General features: G+C 42.4%; 1 protein-coding gene across 1 annotated transcript in view; it reads right to left on the minus strand.

Moving 5' to 3' along the window:
* LOC147823480 (dedicator of cytokinesis protein 9-like) overlaps positions 1 to 12,588 on the minus strand; it is a 248,003-nt gene that overhangs the window by 24,784 nt on the left and 210,631 nt on the right. The window contains 3 exon segments of the mRNA XM_087193072.1: positions 653 to 845; positions 3,432 to 3,513; positions 9,423 to 9,513. Of these exon segments, the coding sequence (XP_087049198.1) occupies positions 3,436 to 3,513; positions 9,423 to 9,513 (169 nt within the window). The 3' untranslated portion in view covers positions 653 to 845; positions 3,432 to 3,435.

Below are 12,588 nucleotides of genomic sequence, written 5' to 3' on the forward strand. Positions count from 1 at the left end.
GGTAGGGGCGGGGGTGTGTGTGTGTGCAGCTGTGGTGAAGTGTGTGCTTAGTATGCACAAAACAAAAAAAACCAAACAAAAATCATATTCAGCTGCAATTACATTATTAATATTTTTGGTTAACCAAAACTTTTACTGTTGGAAAAATGCATTTCAGAAAATGTTTTCATTTTCTCATTCTTTAAAAATATTTCAAAGCATTTTATAATCTATAAAGTATAGTAGTATAATAGCATATGTATACAATTTATCAATGTGCATATATAATAGCAAAAGCACCTGGAGCCCACTGATTTCTACTTCAAGTGACAAGTTTAATCTACAAAGTAAGTTATATTGTTTGGTAGCCTGTACTTCTAAAACTGTACAGATTAAAGAGGAATGTAACATCTCTCAAGTGAACTAAAAAATTACTTTTCCATATGGAAGTCTTGAATACCAACAGGTAAATACTGTGACTAAATTTCATAAACATCTGTAATTTCTGGCTTTAAATGCAGAATCCATGTCATTCATTTTGAACAGAATGAATAGTACTGAGGTACCCACAAATCTTCCTCTAAATGATTCCATTAAAAAAAAAAGAAAAAAAAAAGAAAGGCCCTTTTCCTCCCTCCCCTCAAAACATAATAAAATCTACCTGCATACATACCTATTAGATTCCTGGCCAGTTCTGCAGCAATATCACAAATTTTTTTCCTCATGCTAGATTGTGTTTCCATCTGAATAATCATTAGTAGCTCACTCTTGATGGCAGTCTGAACATCCGATGGAAGAGCTGGGTAAACGTCATCAAATGCAGAGGACAAAAGGTGTCTTAGCAGAACAGCAGCCATTTGTCTAGCCTATAAATAGATAACTTCATGTGTTACCAGAGAAAATATTTCCAACAAACTAGACTCATTCTCCATTGATATACTTTACTCTTCTATTTTCCTACTTCATTTCTAAAGCACTTAGTTAAAAAACAATGGGAAATATATAAAACTCTAGTCACACACGTCTATCATAACAGAAGGTACCACCCAATAAGCCATTTTTACTGATAGGTGGGAGAAACTCCTAAACACATCACAATTCTAATGGGAACATTGTAGCAAGGATAAAATGCTCTTTAATTCCTTCTTTTTTTTTTGTTTTTTGGTACCAGGGATTGAACTTGGGACCTTGCGCTTGCACGGCAGGCAGCAGAACCACTGAGCTAAACCTCTGGCCCCTTAATTCCTATTTTTAATATACATTCTTTGTCAGAAAAATACATCTTACAGTGTAAACCCCGTAATGCTCTTTTCCTACCTTGCCGTCTGGCCCTCACTCTGAAAGAGAAGTGCTTTCCACCAAGCCTTAGGCCCTTGCCAGGCCTACCTTGTTACATAACTGTCCATTTGCATTAGCCTCTTAGATCAGATACTAGGAAATCCATTTACCTTTATGCTTCTCACATGTAAACAAACATTACAAGTTGCCAATACCTAAAAAGTAAGAATTAACCTCAAAATGTACATTCGATTCCCATTTTTAAATGTTTGGAATATATACTTGTGTATTACGTATAATTTCTGAGAATTATCAAGAAAAGCTGAGACAAACGGCAATCCAAGATGTATTAAACCAGTGAAACACTACAGTGTCAAATCTGATCTTTCCTGCTCTCATTTTTTTTCCAGGCTGTCGCTACTCTCACTACTACTTTGGAACTGTGACCAACAAAAAGTTATATAAATAATACTTGCGTTTTTTTCTCAATTGTGTTTCAGCAAATCTTTTTATTGAACAGTATATGGTAGTAGCAAAATTCTTTTTGTAAATAATATTAGCTTTAATATGAAAGAAAACAGGCAAAATTAGGTACATGGTATACTATATAATGTCAGGATAATCTTGTCACAATATGAGAAACATGCTCATCTACAAGTTGTGTGAAAACAAATCAACTTTGTCAAAAACACATGTTCACAAGTCCTGAAAATATTTATCTTAACAGATACCAAACTTTTAAAAAAATTGATGTATGTTGTAGATAGAAATAATTCAAAATGGTTAGAATTCTTGTTTTAAAAATTGTATACAATGCCCACACACACACACGTTCCCAAAACAATGAAGCCACAATCAAGACATTGAGACCAATTTACAGCCACCATCTAATTCTTAAATCAAATTAAGATTTAAGTAAAGTTTAATACAGTTTTCTAAAAATTCAGTAATTTTATTCTCGGCTTTAAAATCTTAGTAGCTGAGCCAAGGATTTAGCTCAGTGGCACTGCACCTGCCTGCCTGACAAGCCCAAGATCCTGAGTTTGATTCCTAGTAGTGGGGAAAAAACCCCACCAAAACAACAAAATTTAGTAGTTAAGATGTGTTAATCTGAAAGACAAAGCAGCCATTGAATTTTACTGTTTAGAGGTTTGCCTTATGTATTTGGCATTTACTTTATTATTGAAAAAGTATAATGGGCCGGGGATTTAGCTCAGTGGTTCTGCTGCTTGCCTTGCAAGCTCAAGGACCCGAGTTCAATCCGTGATACCAAAAAAAGAAAAAAAGAAGAAAAGAAAGCAAAAGAAAAAGTATAAGGTAAAGAAACAGCATTTTGATGTCCATTAAAAAAAAACTAGTGCATTTTATACTGCTTTTTTTGTTTGTTTGTTTGTTTTGAGACAGGGTTTTGTTCTATAATTCATGCTGGCCTCAAACTTGTGGCAATCTTTCTGCCTCGGCCTCCCAAGTGCTGGGATTATAGGTGTGCATCACCATACCCAGCTCATATTGCTTTCTCAGTGCTATGAGAGAACATGAGAGTGCCAGCCTAAACTGATTAGAAAATATATTTGGTAACATTAAGAAATTCAATGAACTAATTTCTTCTTGAAGAATGAACTGTTTCAGTGCAAGAAAACAATTTTTAGAGATGCAGAATTCACATAGTTCTTACGTAATTACTTATGAAACAATTAACCCTTATCTACCCTGACCATATCACCTTAAGTGGAAAAAGGAAACTATTGTAATCCAGAGTACTTCGACAAATTAATCATAACTCATAAATAGCTCTTAGCAAATAAATTCAAAATTATAGTTAATAGCCGGGTGTGTGGCACATGCCTGTAATCCCACCACTCAGGAGGCTGAGGCAGGAGGATCACTGTGAGTTCAAGGCCAGCCTGGGCTACATAGTGAGTTCAAAGCCAGCCTAAATTGCATAGTGAGACCCTGAGAAAGAAAGAGAAAGAAAGAAAGAGAGAAAGAGAGAGAGAGAGAGAGGGAGGGAGGGAGGGAGGGAGGAGGAAGGAAGGAAGGAAGGAAGAAAGAAAGTAAGTAAGTTGACATTTTGGCAGTAAGTAATTTTAATTATCCACTGTAACTATCATCTAGCCACACTAACTTGTTTCATAAGAATGCGAACATTCCCAAATACGAAGGCAGTACCTTACCTCATCAGCAGTGGTGGTCATTCCTTATGGCTTGTAAGAGGAATGTGATCTTTGACTGGCCTGGGATATTCTCATAGGTTTCCTGCATGGAAAATAAAATGAAATGTTACAATATGTTAAAAAACCTCATTAGTAAACCAGTGAAAGAAAGGAAGAATGGAAAACAATCAATGTTTCTCAGGTGTCTGTATATACATTTTCTCAATTTTGCTCCTTAGTTTGTAAAACTCAGGGCCAAAGAATGGTCAAATACAACTCGAGCTACTTTGTAAAATAAGTGCTCATTTAATATCTATCACCTCATATTTCAGGAAATTACTATCTCGTTGACATCTATGAGACTACAGGATGAAGAAGTGGTTGACATCTCCACTACTTACACCCACCAGTCACAGACCTCAGATTAAGCAAGTCAGGGAAAAGGAAGTACTCAAATTCTTTATGCTACATTTTCGTTCAAGCAAGGATTTTGCTAAAGCCCTACTATATACATAAGTGGATTACAGTCAGGAGAAATTTAGTCAGAAAACTTAATTTTCATTATTAATTCATTTGTGGTACCAGAGGTTGAATCCATCTGGGGCCCTCACACTGAGCTACATCCCCAGCTCTTTTTAAACTTTTTTGGAGACAGGTCTAAGTCATTACTGCCGGGCTGGAACTTGTGATCCTCCTGCCTCAGCCTCTGTCAGTGATGGGATTATAGTCATATACCGAGCTCAGTTCAAAAGACTATTTTGGGGGCCTTTTTTTTTTTTGAGACAAGGTCTTGCTCTGTAGTTCAGACTGGCCTCAAACTCACAGCAATCCTCCTGCATCAGCCTCCCAAGTGCTGTGATTACAGGTGTGCCCCACACACCCAGCTTCAAAAGACTTCTTAATATCGTTTCTGGATCTATTAACAAAAGGGTTTGTGACTTAGAACACTTTTTTCTTCTCTATTAATAATGTAAAATCAAAAAATTTGTTAATAAAAAGTTGACATCAATTAAAAGACACTGTCAGAATGGATCCAAAAACAAGATCCAGGGCCGGGGATTTAGCTCAGTGGTGCCGCCACCTGTCTCACAAGCACAAGGTCCTGAGTTCCATCCCCAGTACCCCCCAAAAACAAACAAACAAACAACAAAAGCAAGATCCACCTAGCATATGCTGGTTGTAAAGTAAGCTGAAACTGTACAGATTAATGTGCATGTGCAAACATTCTAACAATAGCATTCTTTTATGGTGCAAAAGAAATCAATTTAAGTACATCTGGAATCTTCTCTAAAATGCTTCTTAGTAAATAAACAACAATCCATTCTCTCGCCTATCCATTGAAGGGTCTACTGCAGAGAACATTAATTTCTTAGCAGTCCAAGTTCAAAGCACTGCCATACAACCCTGGCACCTCCTGATTTCTCTCGATGAAAGTGACAAGAGGAGAAAAGTCAGGCTACTTAAAAGACTCATCTACCTTGTAAGTGTTCCCTGGTATCCCCGAGATGCTCAGACAGAAATAAAAGTTTAAACCTTCTACAACTTGCTCAGATCAAAGGTAATAAATGACAGGCAGAACTCTGGTCTCCCAAGGCCGACCATACTCCAGATCTCTGGCACTGAAAGCTCTGGGTTTCATCTCCGGGGGCCTGGGGTACTCAATTGCACAGTTCTATTTATGCAGTGCTGTGCAGTTTCCAAACTTCTGAACAATATCTCAGTCCAGAGAAGAACAGATTTTAGGGGAAAGGAGAATTTAAAATCTCCCGATAACCTCAAGTTCTGCTCTAACATAAAGCAATCAGGATTACGCACTAAAAACCATGCCAAAAAGTATTCACGGCTGAGAGGGTATGAATTTATCCAAAAATGACATAATTCAAGATATTCACAAACCAATTGCAAAAGTGGGTATTTACCTTGAGATTTTCCACTTTTTACCCAAATCACCCAAAAACTAGTAAAACTTTTCATTAAAAATGTCTCACAGCACAACAGTGTAATAAAAATCTCTTGATTCCATGTGCCTGGCAGAGCCCCAGGTCCACTGTGGATGCTGTAAATGGTCCACAGTTACATTTCCAGTCTCTGAAAAAAAACTCTTCTCTTGGCTGGCATTCTCAGAAAACCTGCTATCAATTTTGAGGAGCTCTATCCTTGCCCAGTGGGACACTAGTATGACTATGCTTACTGCAATAGACTTGCACACACTGAGTCAAATATTCAACGTTAGCTGGGCGTGGTGGTGCACACCTGTAATCCCACCACTCGGGTTGAGGTCAGCCTGGGCTACATAGTGAGTTCAAGGCCACCCTGAACTACATAAAGAGACCCTGTCTCAAAAAGATCAATCAACCAACCAATCAATATTATTCCATAACAAATCAGAAGCCAGTGGTGGAAGAGTTTAATGTAAGTGGGATCTGACTCCTAAGAGAGGGTCTCTCCTCTTGATATGTCCCACTGGGATAACCCAAATCTATTATATCCAACCAGGAGAGTGCCAATAAAGGTTTGGCAAAAAACCCCACAGCCTTAAAGCTGAACCTGTAACTCTTAGTCTAAACAGACTAGGTTCCCAAAAAGGTAGATACGGTATCTCTTCTTTGGGTCCCAAGTAACTAGTACATTAGAATAAAGCAAATACTGTAAAGACTATTTCTAAGACTATTCCTAGTACTAATCCTGATATGTTCAATGTTATCAGGGATGTGGCAAATAAATTTCAGTTCTACTTGTCTCTATCGGATACAATCATACAATGTTAAGATTTCCCCTCCACTTCCCTGCCACAAAGGAGAAACACTAGTACGTGCTCGGCTCACTCACTCCATAAATATTTATGAGAGCCTACCTTCTAAGAGAAAACGGGAAAGGGGTCAACTTTTACCTCATAAATACCTTGGTCCCTCAACAATTAGGCATATTTTTCAATATGTTACCCTCCTTCAATTCAACAAGGAAGTTCTATATTAGAATCAATAAGTCCAATCCCTGGTATTGAAAAAAAAAAAAGTAGAATCAATAAAGAACCAAATCTGTATGGAGAATGTTAAGAAAGAATACAAAATCCAGGCACGTCATTAATAAAATACTTAAGCTTATATTATATAAAAAGTCCAGTCATAAACATCATGGATATTCAACTGTGAACTATTTGTTTATTTGTTATGTCAATTATTTATTCAATTGTTCATTCATGTTATTTACCTGAGACTTAAGGGCATTCAAATCATTTCTTCAAATATTAAGAAACAGGGCTGGGGAATGTAGCTCAGTGAAAGAGGGCTTGCCTAGCCTGCTCAAGGCCCTGGGTTTGATTCCTAGCACCAGCCCTCAAATCCTTGAAAAATATCTCATCAAATAGAAAACATTTTCTGTACAGCTGAAGGAGGAAAACCTTTCCAGATTTAAAAAACAGGAATAAAATATAATGCCTGTCAAGTGACACACAATGGAAAAAGTCTTAAAACTAAGCTTTTAATGCCCTTCAATGATTTCAACTAACGATAAAATAAAGCTTCTTATTGTATTTGATCTTTTATCTGAATACAGGCCACTTTGGTCACCAGTTTGGTATTTATGTGTCAACTAAGTATTTTTATTTTGACTGAGTAAATTACAAAGATATTTACTGAGCCCTTGCCAATTCTTTAGTTCAAGGAAAACAGCCCTACATTTACTTTATCAGATGGAGTACTCAATTTTATTTAGACCACTTGTGAAAGGCTTATTTGATAAAGCCCCTGCCCCACCCCGAAAAGGGGGCTAAGGTATCTTTATGTGCAGCCATTTCTTTCCTCAAATACTTTGTTTTCCTAAGCCCTATTCTCAGATCAACTTAGTACTGTATTACAAGGTACCACAGAACCCCTCCCTAGCTTTTACTTTTTGTCAAATTTAGAAAGCTCTGTGCCACAGTACTTGACATATATTCTCAGGATATACAAAGAAAGTTATAATGTAGTGTCTGGGTGTTTTCACTAGAATTAGAGACTAAGAGAATAACAGTACTTCTTTCCAATTGTTCTTTATGAGAAAATGTGCTGAATGCTGCTAAGTTATCCCCAAAGTGATGCGAGTGATAGAAGATTTACAACAGGCACCAACTGGAATTCAAGCTGAACCAGACCCTAGTGTTTAGTTCAATAGAAGAGAGATTCTCCACTAGGCTTGACAATAGAGACTTAAGCAACTGGAGGGGCAGAGGGAGAATTGAACTAGCTTACTAATTACAATGCTGTTCTGCTGTGTAACATACAGAAATTTCTATTATGGGTTGGTACCAAGAATTCGCTTGGGTGAGAAATTATCTCTAGGGTTAGCAGAAAGCATCAAAAATTTTTTTTAGCATAATCCTATCCTGAATTCTTGACTCCCTCTTTTCCATGCAATACATGTACCTTCATTCTAAATACAAATGCTGTTTTTAAGTATTCTACAAATAAATCTCACAAAGCATACAAAGCCAAGTACAGATGTATTTCTTTCATCAGAACCATTTCTTCTTTTTTTGGTACCGGGGATCGAACTCAGGACCTTGTGCTTTTGAGGCAGGCGGCGGAACCACTGAGCTAAATCCCTGGCCCATCAGTACCATTTCTTAAGAGTAGGACACTAGAAACCTCAATTATCCATTCAGAGGGGGACACATAAATAATACATCTTATGTATATAAGGTATGGTCTCGGGGTGTTTTAAAACTCTGTAGCAATATGAAATAGAGAGTAAAAAATTAAGTTGCAAAGTAATGTATATTGTTAGTCTCCATTCAAGTAAAGCAGGTATATAATACATGCTTGTAAAAGATTCACGGGCCATTTAAAAGTGGTTACTTTCGGAGAATGGGTTAAAAACTATCCGCACTGTTTGCACTTTTTACCCTGAACACGTATCACATGTATAATGAACAAAAAGTTATCAGGATAGTTTTAATAGTTTAAAGTGTTTTCCTATAGAACTGAGTTTCTAGAAGTTTTACTTCATATATTGCAATTCCAGCCTATTCTAAATCTATTCAAAGCATGTATTAACACCACTGTGGCTTAAAAGATAACTATCAATTCCTTTAGGGCCAATGAATCCAAAAGAGGACCTGTCCCTCGATTTCATTACCTTTATGTCAAATTTTTGCTCTGTAAAAAATGTCAACTTCCTTCAGTGGGTTGTACAAAGATCTTCAATTACATGGTTGCAAAGAACTCCATATATAATGAAGTTTAATGGTCGACTACTGAAAAGTTTCTCCCTTTCCTGGAGATTAACTATCTCATCTAAGTCATTCTCTCAATACTGACAATGCAATGTCAGTCTTCTCCCCGAACCAGGTAACCAGGTGTGTCCTCGGCTGGCCCGCAAATGAGCTTACAGATGTATTTCAAATAATGTCTCGAAGTGAGTGTGTGCGTGTGTGTGTGTGAGAGCGAGTGAGAGACTGAGGGGGAGGAAGGGGATGGGGGGGATTTGGGTTAGACGTAATAAAATCGAAGACTTAAACATATGGTATTGACCCAGTTAGACAACGGAAGTCCCAGTACATCCCATATATGGGACCACAAATCTCCAGAGATCAAAGAAATTTGTCTGAAGGCAGAGCAGTGGAAGGTGGAAGCTTAGGAAGAAACCCTAAAAGTCAACTTTACAAAAGCGGGGTGGGGCTAGGTGGGTGGGTGAGGAGAGGGGAAGCGGCTTCTGAGGTTAGAACTACAAACGAGAAAGGGGTGAAATGGAGAAAAAGGCCAAGGCAGCGACCGGCGGGACACAGTTTCCCGGCAGAGACGGGGACGGGCGGGGAACGGAGGGCGGAGGAGCGCAGCGCGGCCGCGGCCGGGCGGGGACGGCTGCGAGTCCGGGGCACGTGTGCGGCGGCGGGAGGCCGGGGCGAGCGGGAGCCGAGGCCGCCTCGCACGTGGGCCGCGGGCCGCCGCCCGCCGGGCCGGGCCTGGCCTGCACGGCGCCGCCGAGGGCCGAGGCCGGGGGGCGCTCCGAGGCCAGGGTGGCGACGTCGCTTACCTCCGCCTGTTTCCGGACATTTTCGGGGCTGAACAGGTTCCCCGAGAGCAGGTAGAACTGCTGCTGCTCCGCCGCGGCCGTCGCCATTGCGCTAGGCGTGAGAGAGAGGGGAGGAAGGAGACGGAGCCGTGAGGCGCGCTGGCGGCCGGAGGGGCGGGGCGGGGCCAGCGCCGAGACCGGCACCAGCGGCGGCGCGCGGCGGCGGGGCCGGGCGGGATGGGGCGGGGCCGAGGGCGCCGGGGAGGACGGGGCGGGGCCTCGCGCCCTCTCACCCCGCCGCGGCCGCCGGGGCCGGTGTTTTCATTGGTCCAGGGCGCCGGAGGCGGGGCCCAGACACCTCCGGGCCGCGCTGATTGGCCACGCACCCTGCAGTGCCGTCAGAGGCCGCGCGCGGCGGGGCGCCTGGCCGGGCGCCTGGCCGGGCTGGTGGTTGAGGGGCGGACGGCCGTCGGCTCTGCTGCGCCGCTGGGGTTGCGGCCGCGACACGTCGCGGGGGCCGCGGGAGGAGCCGGCGGGCGCGCCGGGCTGTGGCGAGGGGCGGGCAGGCGGCTGGGAGGAGGGGCCAGCTCCTGAGCGCGGGAGATTTCGGCGCCTCGGGCCCACCCCCCATGGGGTCCCTCGGAGTCCACTTCGCACGCGGGTTCCACCCCAGCCTCTGCGCACCCCTGCATTCGGCAGACCCTCCGGCCTCCCCCGGGGCCCGGGCTGGGGCCGCCCTTTCCTTCTGCCGCTCGCCCTGACTCGCCCTGGGCCCGCCCGGAAGAGGGGTCATCGGCTCGGCCCTGGGCCGTCCACGTAGCACACCCGCTCCCACCTGGGATCGGAGGCTGTGCCCTCGTTTGGGGATCCCGGGCTCTTAAGGGCTGGGAGGTGACGAGAGAGACACTTCCGCCTCTAACGGACGGATCTCCCAGCGCTTGCTGAAGGCACCCATGCCCCGCGGCCCGGTGCACAGGTGATGCGGGCTTGGCTGCCCGGTTGCTGCGCTGCCTAAGAAGGAGAGCACATGCGGGATCCAGGGCCCTTTGTGGAGACCTCCCTGGGCCCAGTGCGGTGACTGGGCTAAGGCTGACCGTGGAAAAAAATGACTCATGTTTCCCTAGTGAGAGGCGTGAGAAGGACAGCAGCTCCCCAGCCCAGCAGCCCTCAGAGATGAGCTAGGCACTCTAACTTCCTGTTGGCTGTCTACTCTTGGAAAGTCCGCTGAAGCATTTGCTCTTAGATAATTCTGCGTCCCTTGGGGCCACTGTGCAGACCCCGGGACCCATATGAGCTTGTGACTGCTACCAGCATTTTGATAAGGAATCAAATAGGTTCCTAGAGAAATTTCTTGAGAAGATTTTAGCTGTGATAGCGATAGGATTCTTCATAGGTTACAAACTTGTAGAACTGAAATTAGGTAGAACACTTCATTCTTCACACTTTCAAGACCAGGACATTATGTACATTATTTGGGGACAGGTTTTGTTGTTTGTGTTTAAAAAAATTTTTTTTGTACATACTGGGCTCATCAAGATTCCGAGGACGCTTCTTTCTCATCCAAGATTCTTAAATTTGGGGAATTACATACTAATTTTAATAAGTGAAGTAACATGGAATAAGATGAATTACTCCTACCTTGCTCAGGGAATAACCAGGTCCGGGCTCACTGTTTAACATCTGCTCTTGTATGTGTTTTTATTGACAATGAATCTGTAGGTTACATAGATTCCACTAGAAATTACTGAGTAAAACATACTCTAACATAAATCTGTAGGTTTGTCAAGGGAAGGAGCTTAAAAAGAAAAAAAGGGCCAGGGATTTAGCTCTGTGGTTCTGCCACCTGCCTCGAAAGCACAAGGTCCCGAGTTCAGTCCCCGGTACCAAAAAAAAAATAAACAGGGAGCTTGTTTTTTGATGAGGCAAAGCATAAACAAGATTACTTCTGGCTAAAAACAATAATTTTGTATTAATAGTGACATCAACTGTTAGAACATGGACTCACTGTCCAGCCTTATTTTAACACTGTAAAGGTCCTATCAAAAGGGAAGGGAAGGAAGGCTGGGAATTTAGCTCAGTGGCACAGCACCAGCCTGGCAAGTGCGAGGTCCTGTGTTCAATCCCTGGTACCAAAAACAACGGAAGGAAAAGACTTTAAGGTTAATAATTAAAGAGAGCTCAAATGGGCTAATTCCCATAAACTTGGGGTGATTATAAGTTCCTGACAGTGGATAGCAGTGGAGGCTATTAGGTGGGGACTGTACTTTCATCAGGGGACTTGCCTCTGGGAAATTTATAATACTGGCCAGTTTGTGATATTTACTGCATTTACAAGCCCATTTCCCACAGAGTTCTTTTTGTTTTGTAAGAGTGTTCTTTTTGTTTTAAAAAAATAGCTCAGATATGGTACAAAGACAGCCCATAAATGCCGGGCATGGTGGTGCACACTTACAATCCCAGCACTCAGGAGGCTGAGGCAGGAGGATTGCTGTGAGTTTGAGGCCAGACTGGGCTATACAGTAAGTTCGAGGCCAGCCTAAACTACATAATGAGACCTTGTTTCAATTAAAAAAAAAAAAAAAAAGAGAGCATTGCATTTGTCACAGATTGGGAAGGCAAGGTAAAGACGCTAAATGCCCTTTATAGTTTGAATGATTTCAGAACTGAACACTAGTACAGTATTTAACTTGCTGAGTTTCTAAAACTGGCAACTAAAGGCGTCCTCATCTAGAGTTAACTAGTGAAATACTTGACACCTCTCACTGCACAGACCCAGGCTTTTGTTTTGTTTTTTGAGACAGGGTCTTTCTATGTAGTTCAGGCTGGTCCTAAACTTCTATAAGGCTAGGGATTTAGCTCAGTGTCGCCACACTTGCCTTGCAAGCACAAGGTCCTGAGTTCATCACTGGTACCAAAAAAACCCTTATTATCTAGCCTGGGCTGGCCTGGAATTCACAGTGATCCTCCTGGCTCAGCTTCCCAAGTACTGGGATTACAAACGTGTGCCACCATCTCCAGCATTTCTTTAAACTACTACTTATCAAAACTTCCAAGCTGGTGGGCAGAAGCAGCCTGCTTTGATTAGTGCACCCCAGCCAGGGACAGCTGGGAAGCTACAGTTCCCAGGGACGTGGCATAGAATAGGCCCTCAGTAAATGCATGATTTGAGCATAGGAAGGGGAAACTG

This window comes from Heterocephalus glaber, unplaced genomic scaffold (genome assembly GCF_053883595.1).
Source record: "Heterocephalus glaber isolate CG9 unplaced genomic scaffold, H.glaber_assembly_v1.0 deba00001578, whole genome shotgun sequence".
NCBI lineage: Eukaryota > Metazoa > Chordata > Mammalia > Rodentia > Bathyergidae > Heterocephalus > Heterocephalus glaber.